Source organism: Plecotus auritus, assembly GCF_963455305.1.
Source record: "Plecotus auritus genome assembly, chromosome: 1".
Classification (NCBI taxonomy): domain Eukaryota; kingdom Metazoa; phylum Chordata; class Mammalia; order Chiroptera; family Vespertilionidae; genus Plecotus; species Plecotus auritus.
In genome coordinates, this window is record NC_137770.1 from 47,981,975 (window position 1) to 48,000,602 (window position 18,628).

Here is an 18,628-nt window from a genome sequence, read left to right on the forward strand (position 1 = left end):
TCGTCATTCCTGGGACTGGCTTTGCTTTGTGTGCACTTTCCTGACATCCGTGGAATCTCAGTCCTACTTGTCAATGACAGTCCTCGAAGAACTTCTAAGACATCTTGCAGGTCTAACCTCTTTTGAGTCAGAGGACAGAGAGTGGCTCCTTGTTCTTGACCAGAGCAGCACAACAATCATTTCCTCTCTCATTGTGTCACCACTGGGCTGCTCCAGCACAGGTCCAGGATTCCAATTCTGCAGCAGTGCAAACTGGCAGCAGCACCAAAGCAGTCATTTTAAGGCCCCAGGAGAGGGAGCTGCCTTCTATGCATGTCCCTGCCCTTCCAGGTTTAATGCAGCTGCAGTGTTTAGGTTCCACACTATTTGTCTTGTGGCAAAATAGAAGAAAATATATTGCCAGGCCCTACAGCCCTTTTTATCAAGTTCAATTAGGAGAAGGAAAAAAGGAAAAGGGTTCTTAGCAGATATGACTGCATGAAGAACAGGCTCTTCATGAGGCTGTCAAAAGTCACAATAAACATGGAACCCTTACGGGGAAGAGGAAGCACATGTGCTATGACTGAACGTTTCAGAGACAGGAGGACGGGGGCCATTCTGTATCTTTTACCCCTACTGGTCTATTAATCTACTTGCATTTCCCCGGTTTTTATTGTCAAGGTATTATAAATTAGGAAACTTATAAAAAAGAGTATGTAATCTTCTCTGAAATGGCCTGCAGATATGTCACTGTACTAAATGTGTTTCAGATTTAATGAAGCTTTAATGTCCTTTTTAATTTTGCCTGTTTCTGTATCACCAGGGGTCGGACAAGGCAATCAGCACTCAAGAGGGTGGTTTGGTTTAAAACTAGGGAAAAACTCATTTGCTTATGAGTTGCACTGTATTTTCTTAATTAAATTTACTGAGTAAAATGGTTTAAGTTCAGCCAACCAATGACCTTTGTATGTAGATTTAGATTTATAAATAGATTAACAGTTAAAGAAAAAAAAATCACAACAAAGCAAACAGATTAGGGCTAAGCCAATAGAAATCTTTGCTCTCTTTATCATCTTTACAAAAGGAGCATTTAAATATAGGCAGCTTAAGTCCAGTTTAAAAAAATGCATATTGAAAAATGTGGACTCACATAAGCGCCAGCAATTCATCAAAGGACTCTCACATTCTTTTCATTCCCAGGGGTGGACAGGCTCACATGGCAAAGGATTTGGAAAAGCTTTATTTATTTTTGGGGTGGTGGAGGTAGAGCTAGGGGAGGTAGTGGATTCTACTTAATGTTAAATTAAAAGTGCACTTTAATTCCAAACACTTAAGATTCAGCAAACTGCTAAATACTCTGTTCCTTGTGGGAGATTTACAATGTAAAAGACAGAAAAAGAATGTTCTGAAAACATTTACCATTTGGGAATATATTTAAATAACAGTAAACCACTAACATTTCACTGTAAAACTAAAATTGTTCCTTAGTGTAATCTTATTGATCTTTGATTTGTCCAACGTAATTTATGAAGAACTCTTGTGCTAGTAGCATTTGAGTATGTTTGCAATTTAAATGACAAATGTATGTGTGTGAGTGTGATCATAACATTTGCCAAATACATAATAATGCATGATAGAAACCTTTGTATGTTAACAAAAAGTTAGAATGAAGATATTTACTTACAAAGCAACAAAATGGCTTCTGTTAGTAATAAGAATAATTATTGCCATGAAGTCATAAAGAGAAAACATACATTGTAGCCATAAAGTAAATGCAGGATACAAATTCAGAAATTCAGGATATGTTCTTAGTGATCATTTCTCACTTAGAATATCAACAATGTGGGAGTAGTTTTAAATTTACAGTTATGCTGAAGAGCACTGAATTTTTAATTCTTAATTTAGGCATATTCTATGTTTCTTGGCATAACTGCAAATTGAAAATAAGCATCTTTAACATAGCTGATGATCTAGCTGAAGGAGGACTTTATAGTCTGAGATGTTCAGAAATTTGTTCTTAATTACCCTGTGTACATTTCACACAATTAAATTTCCATCTAAGGATTTTGCATTTAGATTGTGCATTGCAGTTAAACCTTCATTTTATAGAAATGCAGCAGCTACTTTGGAACATTCAGACATAGGGAACCTTTAAAAAATCAGACTTAACTACTGGATTATATAAAATTCCCTAGGTGAGATTTCATCCCAAGACCAATTTTCACAGTTCTAGGGAGAGAGTTTAAATCAACTGAAACTATGCTGGTGAAGAACCATAATAAATATGAAATACCTCAAAATCTACCCTAAGATTTTACTCTTCTTCCCATGTATCAATTTCACTGTCCTCTCAGTGAATGGTTTAAAAACAATCCAAAGGATATAACAGCAATTTACCCGCGTTAAAGTGCTTTGGAGGTTAAACTAACAACAAAGAACACAGAAACACAAAGCGTCTTGAAGTAGGGTTTCAATTAAATGTAGAGGATTTAGTAATGCAGGACCAAAAAAAAAAAAAAAGAGTTACAAATTAATTTAATCTTCTGCCTATAGTTTGCAGCTGCACTCCAAAGTGTCTAGGGCTTAAGAACAAAGCCTTGAAAGGCCTCAGAGTGAGAAAGCTTCAATTTTTAATGTATAACGCCATTAGCTGATAACTTGTGGAATCTGCAACCCCTGCGGAGGGGCATAAGTGCGAGTAACAGAGACTGATGAAGTGACATATTTGTTCATGTCTAGAACTATGAGGAAGAGGGTTATTACTAACACCATCAGGCCCAACAGAAATATGCCCTAATAACCTTTGGGACCCTCCATGTTATCAGTTCTCACTGTATCAAATATATTAAAATCAAAACCTAATTCACTTTAATTAAAGACAATTAGTTTGTTTTACTATTATTGTTTTACCTTGTATGGTATTTTAATACATTGCAAATTAAAGATGTGATAATAAATATAATGAAAGCATCAAACTGTGTATAACTTTTCACCCATGCTTGGTGAAATCAGCTTATCCCTGGTTTCTATTTAAGGAAATTCAAGGATGCCATCATTAAAAGTGGTGCAGAAACATTTTACTCTAAAAAGAATACAGTGGATTATGCATGCCTTTTCCTTACTCAACGTATACTTCTTTTCACATAACACTTTCCTATTAACTCTCAGGATTTCTTTAACACAAACAGAAGTATGGCCCAATGTAGGCAGCAGAAGCTTAATTAATTTGCCCAAGGTCATACTGTAGGTTGGTGGCAAAGCTTGTTAGATTACTAGGAACTCTGGGCTCTACAGATGTTTTGGCAATGGCAAAGGACCCTGTCTACAAAGGCCCAGAGATTTCTAGTGCAGTGGGTGAACCACGGCAAATAACTAATTACGCCTGTGCAAAAAGTGCCAAGTGCTCCTGGGAGCGCGAAAGTACCATTTTCTTGGTGCAGAATGAGCCTAAATATGAAGTCCCATCAGGACTGCGTCTTTAGCATGTGCCAATATTTTAAAAAGAAGTACTCGTCCTCAGCAGAGTCCACTGAGAAAAAGAAAATTTATTTTAACTTAAGGAGCCTAAAAAGAGTAGCACAGTGAAATAATTCAAGCAATTCTCCATTATTCAGAAGGCCTTCATTCTAAAGATTACTACTAATAATGGAGAAAAGACAACATTACAAATAAATGTTTCTAATAGTGTGTTGTTGTTTTTTTTTTTAAAATTAGAAATGGGCTTATTACAGTGGACACTTAAATGGGGAGAGGGCAACAGTAATTCACAAGTACAATATCCTAACGCTGTTCCTTTAATTGCTTTATTTGTTTCACTGTTAAAAATGATTGCTTGCTGTAGCCTAACCATGAATGCTGAAAAGCATGATACATTGAGGTCTCAACCTGGGCAAACTGTACCTAAACTTACACTTTATTGCAGCTTAGTTCACAATCTTCACCTAATATAGGGTTATATCCCAGTGCAGCAGGAGGATAAATCATCCTGGAATATTACTCCGGCAAAGTTTAGCTGTGACTGGAGCATATGTGCTTTCGAGCCACTGAAGCAAAGGCCCATAAAATACACTAATTACTGGAAGTTATGGTCACTGAGTGATTGATAGCGCTCTGCAAGGCAACTTCCTCATTTTCAGCTCTTCTGACGGGGCTCATCCGCCACACAGCAATTATTAATTCATGACCCACCCCTCAGGCACTGGTACCTTTACTTCTAATTCTCCTGCTACCAAACTACTGCTACAGCTGGACACTGTCTTTCTTCATTTTGATGGCTGGGTAAGGATGATAAAAAGTAGATTTCATGCTAAATGCTATTGTTTGAATCTTTAAACGGTACATGGTCTTTCTAACCCTACTGTCCCAAAACACATAATTCTCCTTCCTGTCCATAATGCTATTTCACTTGTGTAACTTTCTTTTTTTCTTAAAAACAAGTATGCTTATGTGTGTGTGTGTATTATATATATAATAAAAACATAATATGCTAATTAGACCGGACAGTTGAACGACCTTCTGGACAAAGCCGGGGCTGCGAGGTCCGAGGCAAGCCGCTGTGGCTGCGAGGGCCAAGCCCCTTGCACAAACACAAACATACACACTAGAGGCCCAGTGCATGAAGATTCATGCGCTAGAGGGGGGCGTCCCTCAGCCCGGCCTGCCCCAGGAGCCTTCAGGGGTGGGAGGCGACCCGGTGATGAGAAGAAGGTGACGCCCCATCACACCTCTGCTGCTGCCACTGCCGGCAGTGCAAGCCTTGGCCGGCCCTGGTTACCTGAGCCTCAGGGAGCCCTGGGCGGCTGGGCAGCTGCCATCATAGGCTTGCCTGCGCCTCAGGCTGGCCCTGGGTGGCTGGGCAGCTGACATCTGAGGCTTGCTTGCGCCTCGGGCCAGGCCTGGGTGGCTGGGGGGCTGAGAGGACTGGGCAGGCACCTGGGGGCGGGCCTGGCCTTGCTGCATGCCTGCCACCCTGGCAGGGCTGAGGGGACTGGGTGCTGGCATCTTGTGGCTGTGGGCGCCACCATCTTTGAGGGCGTGGCAGTAAATTAGCATATTCCCTCCTTATTGGCTGTGGGCGCTGACATCTTTGACGGCGGGGCAGTCAATTAGCATATTCCCTCCTTATTGGCTGTGGGCATCGCCATCTTTGTGATGGCATGAGGGTCAATTAGCATATTCCTTCTTTATTAGATAGGATATATATATATATATATATATATATATATATGTATATTTATATGTGTGTGTATATATCAATCTATCTATACATATTATATTAAACCAAAAACTCTTACTGAATTAAGCTTTTGGTTGAACATTGTGGTTTAAATGCAATATAACTTCATGTAGGTCACAGTAACTATGAGACAGCTAATTGATTAAAAAAGACAAAAAACCAAAGAAAATAAACCCCTCCATTTAAAGAGACCCACTTAGTCAAAAGCTTTGAAGACACTAATTGTTCAAAGTTGATTTCCATTAGTAGCTCTACTCAGAGCAATGCTAATTAAAATATCTGGGTATATAACTAAATATCTAAAAGTCACTTAAAAACAACTGCAAAGGTCCCTTTATGATGTTCTGTGCACTGAAGAAGTAATTCAGTGAGATACTCTGAATTAAAGACAGACAACTTTCAGTCATGATAGATGAAAGCAAACAATCTACTTTTCTAATAGAAAAATGGATGTCCTTCAAATTTTTGCACAACTCAAAATGCAATATTGAGGGTAGGTTCCTTATCTGGAATCTGAGATGGTGAAGCTATCTATCCATCCTTCAGGACTTGGTTCAAATTCCTCCTCTTCTTCTGTTGGGAGTTAGTCCCAGAAGACAATTTTGAGGACAAAATTCATATGACTCCCTGTCTATACCACTCACCAGGCAGTGTATCACATCCTGCACCTGGTGGCAGTTCCTAGTATTCTACATCTTCCTGTGTCTCTAAGGTCAGGTAAATTAGAACTTGTTGAAGGGCAAACTCTAAGCCATAAACTTCTATATGTTCTCCACGACCCCGGAAATAGTCTTTTGCAGTAGGTGGATACTAAGCATTTGTTGATTATGCTAACACTCCTGATGGGGAAGTCTCCTAGAGCCTGGACAACCTGGCGGTGCATAGTGTGGTTATTTCTGTGCTACAATGCTTTAATGAACACAGTGTTCAAACTCTTCAGCACTTGAGGTTCATAGTCTCAACTAGCAAGGCCCTCTTACACATCACTGCTCGGAATAATCACGTTCACACATTTAAGCATTATGATTAATTTAGGTGGCTTATTTCTTATTAAAGACTAAAGGGTTGTAAGACGAGAAAACATTACTTAACTGCCCCCAAATCCATTTCATGTACTTAATAATCATTTTGATCTCCATAGAAGAATTAAGAAATGACACTGTTTCAATGTTTTTGTAATGCCTGTGTCCCTGACAGTGGGCAGTTTTAATCATAACAGTCCCTAGAGACCCAGCTTGGGGTGTGTGTCTCCATTTCTAAACTGCTTCCTGGAGTTGTGCAGCTGTGGGCACCTAGGAAAACACCAGTACTAGGGTGCATAGGGTGTAGTCTATTGAGCTCAATGTAGCCTGCACTTCTATTTCTAGACACTTCAAAGTCAAGGGAGCATAATATTCTCACACTTCTGGCCTCTGTATGTGCTACTGGTTGAGAGAGAGAGAGAGAGAGAGAGAGAGAGAGAGAGAGAGAGAGAGAGAGAGAGAGAGAGAGGGAGGATTTCTATCTGTTGCACTTTTACTTACCTTCCTCCCTACTGGTCAAGGGGCTCCAGAGGGCAATGTTTGTATCTTTACTGCAACTACATAATGTTTAGATGGAGTCTCACCTATCCACTTTTTAAAAAATTATAGCAGAAGTAGTGGAGATTATGTTAATTTTTGTATTTTTTAAAAATAAACTAAACCTTAGTTTCTGAAAAACAGCAGCAATTGTACATTTCAAAATATGGTGAAACTGAACCAGCTATAGGGATAGAGTAGGTAGCAGCTATAGGGATAGAATAGGCAGTAGCTATAGGGATAGAGTAGGTAGTAGCAATAGGAATAGAATAGGCAGTAGCTATAGGGATAGAGTAGGTGGTCATCCTGTGAAAAGCAGTCTTGGCTGATGAGCAGAGTCACAGTAAACCAGCCCTTTCCTTTCTCTAACTTCCTGCTCATTTATATTCATCATTCATATTTTCTTTTTCTCAAACTACTTGATCTACTTTTTTTCTATAGCATAACGGAAGAAGCAGACTTTAATCCAGAGTCAGGATACGTGACTGATGCTACCTGGTCTAGTCATTTAGACTTCCTGAGAAAGTCCATTAATTTCTCTGGACCTCAGTGTCCTTATTGGCAAAATGGGAACACTGGTGCTCATATAGTAGAACAATCTTAGGTGCCTTAAATTACTGATTTTTCAGTCATTTCCCATCACACTGGGGAGAAGCTTAAATGAGATGAGTATAAAATGGCTTTGTTAAATGTTACGTACACATAAAATGTTATGTTGTTATCCTTCTTGTTAGAATGACACTGAGCAAGACGTCAACAGCTGGGAATCAGAGGGAAGAACACTAGACTTCGCATGAGAAGCCCCAGATGCTAGGCTTTTCTGTTGAGTATTAGCTGGGTGCCGTGACTGTGGGCACATTCTCTCCCATCTCTGGACTGAGCTTCCTCACTGGTAAGAGGAGGGATCTGATTTTAAAAGTTCTAAACTCCCTCTGCTAGTAAAAAAAAAATATTCTAGTCTCTAAATATAAGATAAAAAAGTGGGTAAAATAATTTTCTAAGTAAGTGCTATAACAATATTAAAGTTATACATTTCAGAACCAAAGTATGGCCTGTAGGATCTTTAAATTCATGTTTAAAGCCAATTCTAGGTCACTGGACTTGAGTGTTGACAGAATTCTGTAACCAGTGGTTTTTAGCACTGGGTGTCTCAAAGGTAACAGCAGTGCTTCCCCAATTCATCACACTCAAAAGAATTCCAGAGCTGACAGATATCACTAGAAGACTGGCCTCTTCTTATCTTTTAGATCTTGACTCAAAGGTAGCTCCACATCGCTCAGTTACCCCTAAGACAGTGGTCGGCAAACTCATTAGTCAACAGAGCCAAATAACAACAGTACAACGATTGAAATTTCTTTTGAGAGCCTAATTTTTTAAACTTAAACTTCTTCTAACGCCACTTCTTCAAAATAGACTTGCCCAGGCCGTGGTATTTTGTGGAAGTGCCACACTCAAGGGGCTGAAGAGCCGCATGTGGCTCGCGAGCTGCGGTTTGCTGACCATGGCCCTAAGAGATAACGCTGTTTCTGTCTAATAGGTTACCATTGTCAAGCACCTGCTTTAAAACATAGGTTCTGTGAAAGCTGGGACTTTGTCAGATTCATTCACAGCAGTGTCCCCAGTGACTAGCACAGTGCCTGCCACATAACTGTCACTCAACAAACATTTCCTGAATGACTAACAAATAAATGAATGCATACTGTCTAACCTTATACCTGTCTCTTCTACAAAGCATTTTCCCCTTAAAATAAAACAAAACCCTGAAACAAGTGGTTATTCAGTCACTACTTAAATGCCCCCAATGGATGGGGCACTTTTACCCCTAAAGGCAAAGACTCCACTGTGAGAGGAGGAAGGGTGCAGGGATCTATCAATTAGAAAATTCTTTATACTGAATAGAAAACCATGGGATGGTTGTTAGCTTCAGAAAGTCCAGGCTGCCAGTCATAAAGCAGCAGCCTGCCTCTTCTCTGTTGACCACCCTTCAAATGTCTGAGTATGGTTGTCAAATGCTTGCTTTGTCTTCTCTTTATTTCTTTATTCTTCATATCAAGACTGTTGATTTAATGATTTTTTTAAAAGTCCAAATTGTATGTGTTGTATGCATACACAATTTGAACATGTGCTGTTGTAAAAACTTTACAATGAGCCTAAAATCCATCAAAATAATAAAATGCTTAGCTGGGACTGCTAGCACCTGTTCCATGCTGTTTTGTCAATCTCCTGGGTGTTCACGATCGTTCTGAGCACAAAGCAAGCTCCACAATACCTCATTCAGTGGGAAGCTCTTCACTTTGTCGGCAGTTTCACATTCACTAGTGTCACTGACAACCCTGGAAAATGCACGTTTAGGCATGGTAATCTGAGACAGCTGGATCCCTTCACAAACCTTGCAAAGGGCTGAACTAGTCAATCCATCATATGCCAGAGGTCATTTTAACAGTTCCTTATTCTTGGCAATAAGTTAGAAAAAAATTTTAACAAAAAATGACAGTGAAAAAAATGAAGACAATTACAGAGAGCAACAAGGGACAGAAACTGTTACATGCTCTTTTCTCAGCATTCTTCAGTGAAGGGAAGGAGGACGCTAGAATCACACTCCTGCCCGCTTTCCTGTCCAACCTTCCACTGAAAGTTCCTTGGTATTTAGACCCTTTTAGCTTTGATCCTTTTGCCTTCTGAGGGTTTTCAGCAGAAACTTGTGATCAACAGGTAACTTCCACTCATGAGCTTGGCAATAATTGTAAAAAGGAAGAGGAGAAAATACCAGTATTTAAGTGGATCACACCAAATGCCATGTTTTTATGGTCTAGAGAGGCTGACAGCAGCTGCTCACAGGACATCCAGAGCCATCCGTCACCCCTCAGCCCAGGTTCATAATCACCAAGGCTAGAGAGACAAACAAAGCCACAGCTGGAGACCACTAGAGACAGCTGTGTCTCTGGGTGTTTCTTTCTTTCTTTTCTTTTTTTTTTTTTTTTGTAGGGAGGGGAGGGGGAAAGGGTTCTTTCGTATATGTATTTAGAGGCAGGAACCATGTCTAGATAACACTCCATAATTCTTGTCACCTGGTAAGCACCCAATACACAGATGAGGATGTTATTTCAAAGAGAAGCTTACTTTTCAAAGTAACCTGATGGGGTTATTAATGTTAAATGAAAGTGCTTATAAAAGGGATGAGAACACTGAAAGTGCCCACTTTCAAAAAATATGTTTACTGTTATTTTTTTATCATCAGCCTCATTGGTTCAACAAGGAAGGGGAACATGCCTATTTTAGTTACCTCTGTTTCCCCAGTACTTAGTAAAGTGTTTGGCACATAAAGGGTTCTCAATAAGTATTTGAGAAATTGATTATAAGCGGTGGTGCCAACATATTTGGTTAATCCAAAGTCTAAGCATTTAAACAGTTCAAGAATTAGGATGACCGCCCTTGAATCTGGAGATGGTGTCATAGAAAAAAATTATCTCCTCATCACACTTCTCCAGAAGCTTCTGACAAGGGTACTGGGCTGGGTGATCCATGCCACTTTGTCAATACCTTTATTTTCATTTCACATAGCTTTGTGTGAAATGGTACCCATTAAACAATACATGTAAAGGCAAAATTAAAAAAAAAAAAGGTGTGTTCAGAGCTTTTAACATCTCCATAAGACAAGGTTGTTATAGCCAACTAGTTGTACTTTTTACGCTAAATTTTCCTTGGGAAAAATTCCATTATAGATAAATACAGACAATTAAAAATTTACTATTCCTTCACCCCCCAAAAAACTTTCTCTGGGCCTTTTTTTAGTTTGAAAAAAGTTAGTTTTTTTTTTTTTCTTTGTAGGAATACTAAGAGGAGGGCAATCTCAAACAACATATAACTATTTCTCACCTTATAAAAGTAAAATGAAAATATTTTTTCTTTGATGACTTCCTCTCCTCCGTTTTTTCTATTTTTTCTTCCTGAAACTTCTGTTTTCCATATGCGAGACTTCCTGATTTGGGTCCCTAATTTTTGTTTCTCTGTGTGTTGTTCTGAAAATTCCTTTGTTACAGCAGCCTGTTCTCATTTTCCTGGATGCAATATGTTCTACCTCTCTGAGAATACTATCCCAATTCATTTGAGATTGTCTCCCCAAGGCCCTCCAAGTTATTATTTTTTAAGTTATTTTAGGTCTCTGTTCTCACCGTAAAGGCCTCCCTCAGATACCCTGCTAAGAGTAAGGCACTAGAAATCTGACTGGAAACATTGTGCTTATCGGTGGAGCCTGCAGATTGAGGTAACAGGATCCAGCTGGGCTGTGTCCTTGGGGAACTCCCAATGCTGGATCTTTAAGACTTCTTCGTCAGATTTCCCTACGGAAAGTCTCTTCCAATCTCCTGCCTGAAAGGTCATCTTGGCTGCCCTTGTCCTAGGAACAGGGTGTGCTAAGAAGGCTGAGAAGTCTCAACATTTAAAGTCCAAACTTTTACTCAATGTGCCGTACTCAGTAATGGGACACAGTCTTCTATGATGCCAGGCATCACTTATTTTATTCTATCCAAAAAAACCCTTTACCCAGACTTGTATTAGGGTGGGGAGGGGCAACTGTCTGCGGTGCTGAGTTAGGGAAGAATCTGTGGGTCAAATAGAGTAACTGCTTCTCAAGCAGAATTGAAAACAATTCTCTTCTCTTTGCTCCCACATCCCCTCCTAGGTCCAGATACTTGGCGCCACAATTCCTGAGCCTTCTGAGTGCTATACAGTAAATCAGGGGTTCTTATTTTCTTCACTGCTGCTTAGGACTTCAGCATTCTCAGTTCTTCTAAGTTGTTTACTATTGTCCATCTGCTTCCCCACATCCAAAATTGGGTTGCTCTTGTTTCCTCCTTTCCCTTTTGTTTTGCCTTTATGATATTATGTCTTTAAAAATTCCTTTATGGTGATTTTTACTGGAGTTTGATGTGAGAGTGGAAGCTAAAACATGCATTCCATGCTTTCACCAAATTAGTAGCCTTTTTTTGAACCAAATACAAACCTTTCAAAAGGTAATCCCTTTTAAAGAGGGGGCTAATGGCTTAATTTTCTCATTGTGATCTTTGTCCAGAAGCTTTGACGGAGAGCTTCTACCTAAAAATAAGGAATCAGGCCCAGAGACATTACATGACCTATCTAAGGATCTATAGTGTATACTGGCAGAGGTGACACTTGAATCTAGGTCTGATACTTGGGCAAATAAAAAGCCCTTCTTCACATGTAAAATACTTGTGACCTACTCAGCATACATTTATGAGTGCTTATGTTAAAGGCTTCAAAATAACTTTAAATTCTAATCTTTATTTTCAGAAACTTTCAAAAGCACAAAAAAATTGAGCCTAAAAGATTTACTGAATACCACTAGGGCAGTGGAATTGTGCTAGACAGTGTAGATTTTGAGAGAATCAATCTGATGCCCATCATAAAGAATTATGAGAAAATTATTATACAAAGTGAAAAATCTACATGTCACAATAAAGATGTTGATGAAGTCAGAAGACACTACTTTCAGCTGGAGAGATCAGAGTCGGACTTATGAAGAATGGGTATTTAAATCTTAAGGAGATGAAGAAAAATGCCATATCATGTAGAGTGAACAGTGTAGTAGTTAGCCATGGATTTTTTTTTTAAAACTTGGTAAAGGTAATTCTAAAACACACAAGAAAAACTCTCTTGTGAGTCAAAACAACAGAACCCATAAGAAGCTTTAGAAGATGGTGTTACTTTGATGACAGTGACCTTGTGTGGCTCTCTAAGTATGTTCTTCACCTATCTAGAGACATTTTTCTAAGCCACGGACCTTGCTTTCATCATTTAACACATCATTCAAACCACTTCAATGAAGCAGCGATCATGCTGAAGAGGGGTCTCAGAGGACTAGATGACACTCCAATTAACCGAGCACATTGAGCTGGATTGTTCTATGACTTGGACTCAAGAGACTGGCAGAGAGAGGAGGCAAACAAAGGCAGAAAGAGCGAGGGCCCAAGTGAAAAGAGCAAAATGCATGTGCTAAAGACTGGGCTTTCAGCGTGACTCCTGCGGAAAAGCTTGTCAAAAGATTATTCCATCTTAACAGGGTTTACAATAACCCACCAGATAGAATCACAAACCAGAACATGGACTTGCAGAGCATACCCAGTGAGAGTGAGAACACTATGGGACTGGCCTGGTGCCTTTGTAAATGTGTATGCATCATCCTGGGTGCTGCAGATGCAAAGCTAGAAAAGGGTATATGTTTACTTATTTTTTACCCAAGAAGGGGCAACTAAAAACACAGCTTTTGCAAATATGGCTATGACTCAAATGACACAACAATATACATGGAGTAACTAATTAGTGAACAACAACAGTGGGACTCTGTCCTCAAGCCTCTATGTGGGAAAAGACAGAAGCACTGAGCTGCCTGTAAAATTAAAAAAATGTGCCCTAAAATGTTTTAGGTTCTCCCTACCCTTAAGGATTAAATAAAATCATCAAACTTGGTAAAACAAAGTCCTTATTATATAACAAACTCATTTTCATTTTAAAGTTTAGCTCTGAAGTCTTGAGTAGCAACCAGCGAGGGTGAACAGACCCAGTCAACTGAATCACTGCGAGCTTTCTAGAAGAGCCAAAGAGATATTTTGGGGGTAGGATTAATCCTCCCAGTTTGTCTTAGTTCAGGAATCTTGTACCCGTGCTAGTGGGTCTTGCTTCTTTTTTCTTTTCTTCTTTCTTTTGCATTGCCACATGAATTCCTGTCAGAAAGATTCAAGGACAAGGTGCAAGTCCACCTGGGTTCTTTTCCCCATTACCAAGTGAGCCCACCAAACCCCATATATGTCAATGACCTTTAATTTATTTTTTTGTTAATCCTCACCCGAGGATATTTTCCCATTGAATTTTAGAGAGAGTGGAAGGAAGAGGGAGAGACAGAAAGAGAGAGAAACATCGATGTGAGAGAGACACATCGATTGGTGTCTCCTGAGGCCGGGGATCGAGCCTGTAACTGAGGTGTGCATCCTTGACCGGAATCAAACCTGCAACACTTCAGTCCTCAGGCTGATGCTCTACCCACTAAGCAAAACTGGCTAGGGCTGGCAATGACCTTTATTTGGTTGCATAACTAATTCACACAAGGAGAACTACAACACATTTAAAGATCTGAGTTGGAATCCATAAGCCAAAAATACAGAAAGGGGCCAAATTCTTCCCATCTAGTAAAACTGCCATGCTCTAGTCAAGCTGAATGACCTCATTTTTCCCTTCTTAAAGGTAATTTCCATCTTTCTATTACTTCTGCCAACTCCAAACATTGCATACAACTGACACAATTCTGGAAGAGACCCACTTTATCCCAGGAACAGAGGGATGCTGAGCTGCGGAGATGGGGGCAGTTCTGTTCCTAGATAAAAGATAGTCTGATATTAAAGATTCTTTGCTTAAGGCACAAATGTACCTGTCTGTAGCTTTTTATGTGGCACATTTTAGCGGCATGTAGCATCTTTTATGAAAGAGTGTGGCGAGAGGCCTTGTTATGACTCCCCATGGGGACAGTGGCAGCACATTAACAAGGGAAGTTGTATGAAGTATGAGTATGAAGCCAGCAAGCAGGTGAAGCTTGTTATGTTAGGAGTTTAAAACAATGAAGGCAACCTTCTGATTCCTGCATCACCAAACCTCAGGGAGGGGTCAAGAGCTTATGGAATTGTGGGGGTTGGTGTTGGTAGGGGTGCTAGGTGGAGGTAGAAAACTCTAGCTCCCATTTTGTATCTATCTGATTCTGGTGTAATTTCAGGAAAATTCCTTTGCTCAGCTTCCCATAGTTTTTATCCCATTTGTTTCTTTATCCCTCACACCCTGGAGGAATAAACTGACTGACTCAAAGCAGTTGGAGGAAGGTATCCACACAGAAGTAGTGGAATGGCCTAGCTGAGACCTGCCTATTTTGACAAGGGAGCTCTCCTAAAGGGTTTACAGAGGTCCACCTTAGAGTGTGCTGGGGGTGGGCAGGGCTCCTCCATCTTTTCCTTCTTGCTCCCAGTGGCAATCTCCCTCCAAGACCAACCCAGCTCCACTGTCAACTCCTTTGAGAACCACCTCACCACCTACCCTCTGTGACTCAGAGTACTTCATAAACATTTTCCTGAAGACCTTGTTACAGTGTTCTGGGTGTTAGGTGGTTGTCTTCTCCAGCAGAGGCAGGCTTTTGTCAGCTTTGTAAGTCCCATTCTCCAGGCCTAGCACATGATCAGTGCTAAAATAATAATGATTGAGTAAGTGAAACTTTCTATTCTTCAGAGTGTAAACATAGAAAGTGAGGATAAACAGAAGAGAAGCAATTCTTAGAAGAGGTCAACTATTTCAGAACACAATCACTCAGAATTTTAAAACGCTACTGAGATTCACTCTTCTCTCTACCTTTAGTGATTTTAAACAAGATTTATCATGTCTATCCAAGCATACTGTGGTGAAAAAAGAACCTTAGCCTTCAAGTGCTTCTTTTGGATTAACTTCCCAAACTCTTCAGATCATGTTCTCATCTCATCTGCCCCTAAAGAACCCTGGAGTTCTATTCATTATTGAATTGCCTACAATTACTCATTTATGAACTCAAAACCTCCTACTCCCCTTCCCTATCACATATTTTTCATTATCTTGTACCCCAGATGCATTTGGTATAAAACACAGGACTTATCGTCACCTGACGAATTATATATTTAGTTACCACTCTCTTTTATTTCTCCTCATATCCCACCTCTCACCAAATGCAACTCCATGAGAGTGGAGACTGGAGTCCCCTTTCACTGCTATATCCCCATTGCTTACCAGCAGGCACAGCAAGACCTCGATATATGAATGAAAAAATCAATGTGGAAGGAATGGATGGTGAATATTTATACGGGCTTAAAATCTAAAATCTGTTAGTTATGCTCTTTCACAGTATTGCTATGCCTCTGCAAATTATGCCAAGCTAGGATATACCACTGTCTAAGTCACACAACTCTAGCAGGAAGTTAAAGAGAGACAACAGCAGACTGCTTAGAGTCATTGAATATTAGTCTGGAAAGGGGCTTAGAGGTCATTACTTTACAGATGAATAAGCTGAAACCCAAAGTGAGGCTCGCACAGGGCCACCTAGAAAGCCAGTAGCCAAGTTGGAACTGCAGTCTAGGTCTTTCATACCCAGTCTAGGGTTCTTATCTCTACACTGTACAACTTCACAAATGTTCTACAGTTTATCCGGTCATTTACTGAATACATTTAATGACAACAATTTAAAGGGAAATTATGCAACAGCAAGGCCTGAACCTCACAAAAGTACTAGTTTCCCCTGACACAGGCTAATTGAACAATCCCTTCAGGATTCTATTGGGAGACTCAGTTTTGAGTGTCTGTCCACCATTATGGCTAACCAATAAGCTGATGCACACCTATCGCATTTCCTCTTGGAGGACTTTTCTATGAAGAAGCAGAGAATATGGTTTAATAAACACTGAATACTTTATTTTTGTTTTCTTTCCTCAGTGCAGGTGAATTGAGTCTGAAGATATTTCCTTACAAATCCAGCTGCATTCATACATTACAAAAATCATAGAAAAAGTACTTGACCGAAAAAAGGTAATAAAAGCATGAATACAACTCTATCCATGATCTTACTTAAGGAGTCCTTTATAGTTTTTAAAAAGTCCTCTTTTATCTAAATCAAAGTATGTGAGAAACAATTTTTGAAGCACTTATGAGTATCCAGACTTTATAATACTGTAACTCAGACCCAGATGTTCTTCTACTATAAATCATATGCATTTCCTTATAGATCAAGGGTCATGATATAGAAATCTTAGCAGAGTTCTTGTGGGGCTTCACGAAGTTCAGAAAGATAAAGTCCATTCTAAATATATCTATAAAGAGTAGAAGCATTAAATTGTGTTAAATACATACCCCTTACCCTCCCCCCAGATGATATCACACCCCGTGCCCCAACCTATGATCTGACTATATTGGAACAAGGTGGCTTTTTTTCTTTCTAAACAAACATATAGAACTTATACATCCAAATGAGTAGGGCTGTACTCTTTAAAGTAATCACCTTTGGAAGTGATATATGCATTCCAACCAAAATTTTTCTGAACTGTCCTTTAGAACACAGGTTCTCTGGATTTGGTACATAAGGATCACCCAGGGAACATGTTAACGATGCAGATTCTTAGCGATATGGACTGGTCTTGGATGGAGTCTGGAAGCTGCATTTTTAAGAAGCACTCTAGGTTAACTTTTACAAGATGATCTGTGAGAAATAGCTGGTTCACAAGCCATGCAAGGATATCAAAATAATAACTTTAAACACTGTGTATACATATGTATACATAACACACTGGAGATTTAATTTTTCCCCCCAAATCTTCATTCTTCCTGATAGAAAATATTACTATGAATATACATAGAAACATCTATTTATAAAAAACACCATACCTCCATGAAAGAGATTCCTAAGCTCCAGACATCAGAATGGATTCCATACTGCTCCCCGGAAATTCTTTCAGGCTGTAAGAAAAAAGACGGGAGCTTGTGAGTTGATGTAAGTTACTCCAGAGATCACATATACTACCACGAGCTCACCTGAGGCAGAAAGCCTGCTACCTTTGCACAGCATTTTATGAAGAACAAAGCAATTTGATATGCATATGTGTATTATGTAGATATCTATAAATCATATCCTATCTAATAAAAGGGTAATATGCAAATTGACCATCACTCCAACACACAAGATGGCCACCCCCAGGTGGACACAAGATGGCCACCACAAGATGGCCAGCAGGGGAGGGCAGTTGTGGGTGATCAGGCCAGCAGGGGAGGGCAGATGGAAGGGACCCAGGCCTGCAGGGGAGGGCAGATGGAAGGGACCCAGGCCTGCAGGGGAGGGCAGTTGGGGGGAACCCAGGCCTGCAGGGGAGGGCAGTTGGGGGGGACCAGGCCTGCAGGGGAGGGCAGTTGGAAGAGGGGCCAGGCCTTCAGGGGAGGGCAGTTGGGGGGGACCAGGCCCTCAGGGGAGGGCAGTTGTGGGGGACTAGACCTGCATGGGAGGGCAGTCGGGGTTGACCAGGCCAGCAGGGGAGGGCAGTTAGGGGTGACAAGGCCTGCAGGGGAGGGCAGTTGGGGGTACCAGGCCTGCAGGGGAGGGCAGTTGGGGGTGACCAGGCCAGCAGGGGAGGGCAATTAGGGGTGACCAGGCTGGCAAGGGAGGGCAATTAGGGGCAATCAAGCCAGCAGGGGAGCAGTTAGGCATCGATCAGGCTGGCAGGGGAGTGCTTAAGGGCAATCAGACATGTAGTGGTTAGGGGCAATCAGGCAGGCAGGCAGGTGAGCAGTTGGGAACTAGCAGTCCTGGATTGTGAGAGAGATGTCCCAGATTGGAGAGGGTGCAGGCTGGGCAGAGGGACACATACACCCCCCCCATGCATGTATTTTGTGCACTGGGCCTCTAGTAGGTTATAAATAATTACAATCTCACTAAGTCCTCACAAAGTCCTTATGAGGAAAACTTCATTTTACAGGTGAGGAAAGTGCAGATTCAGATGAGTGAAATCATTTAGGCAAAATCCTAAGCTGGGAAATGAACTGAGACTTGAACCCAGGCCCTCTCCCTCCAGAGCTAGTAGTCTTAGTTGTGGAGTGACAAATTATGCATTATATGCTATCACTTATTTGTTTTGAGAGATATGTCTGGATCACTAGAAATTATTTCATATTAATTTTTTAAATCTTTTTATTTGGAAATACTTTCAAACTTTAGGAAAGTTTAAAGATTAAGACGAGGATAAAGATCATCCAAATTTCCTTTGCCCAGATTCACCTGTTCAACATTTTATTC

At 40.4% G+C, this 18,628-nt stretch overlaps 1 protein-coding gene across 4 annotated transcripts in view; it reads right to left on the reverse strand.

Moving 5' to 3' along the window:
- The window catches only part of MAP2K5 (mitogen-activated protein kinase kinase 5), a 289,315-nt gene that overhangs the window by 103,436 nt on the left and 167,251 nt on the right, over positions 1 to 18,628 (reverse strand). For all 4 annotated transcript variants that reach the window (XM_080670938.1, XM_080670940.1, XM_080670939.1 and 1 more), the window contains exon 16: positions 17,230 to 17,301. In XM_080670938.1, the coding sequence (XP_080527064.1) occupies positions 17,230 to 17,301 (72 nt within the window). The remainder of the gene's footprint in view (positions 1 to 17,229; positions 17,302 to 18,628) is intronic.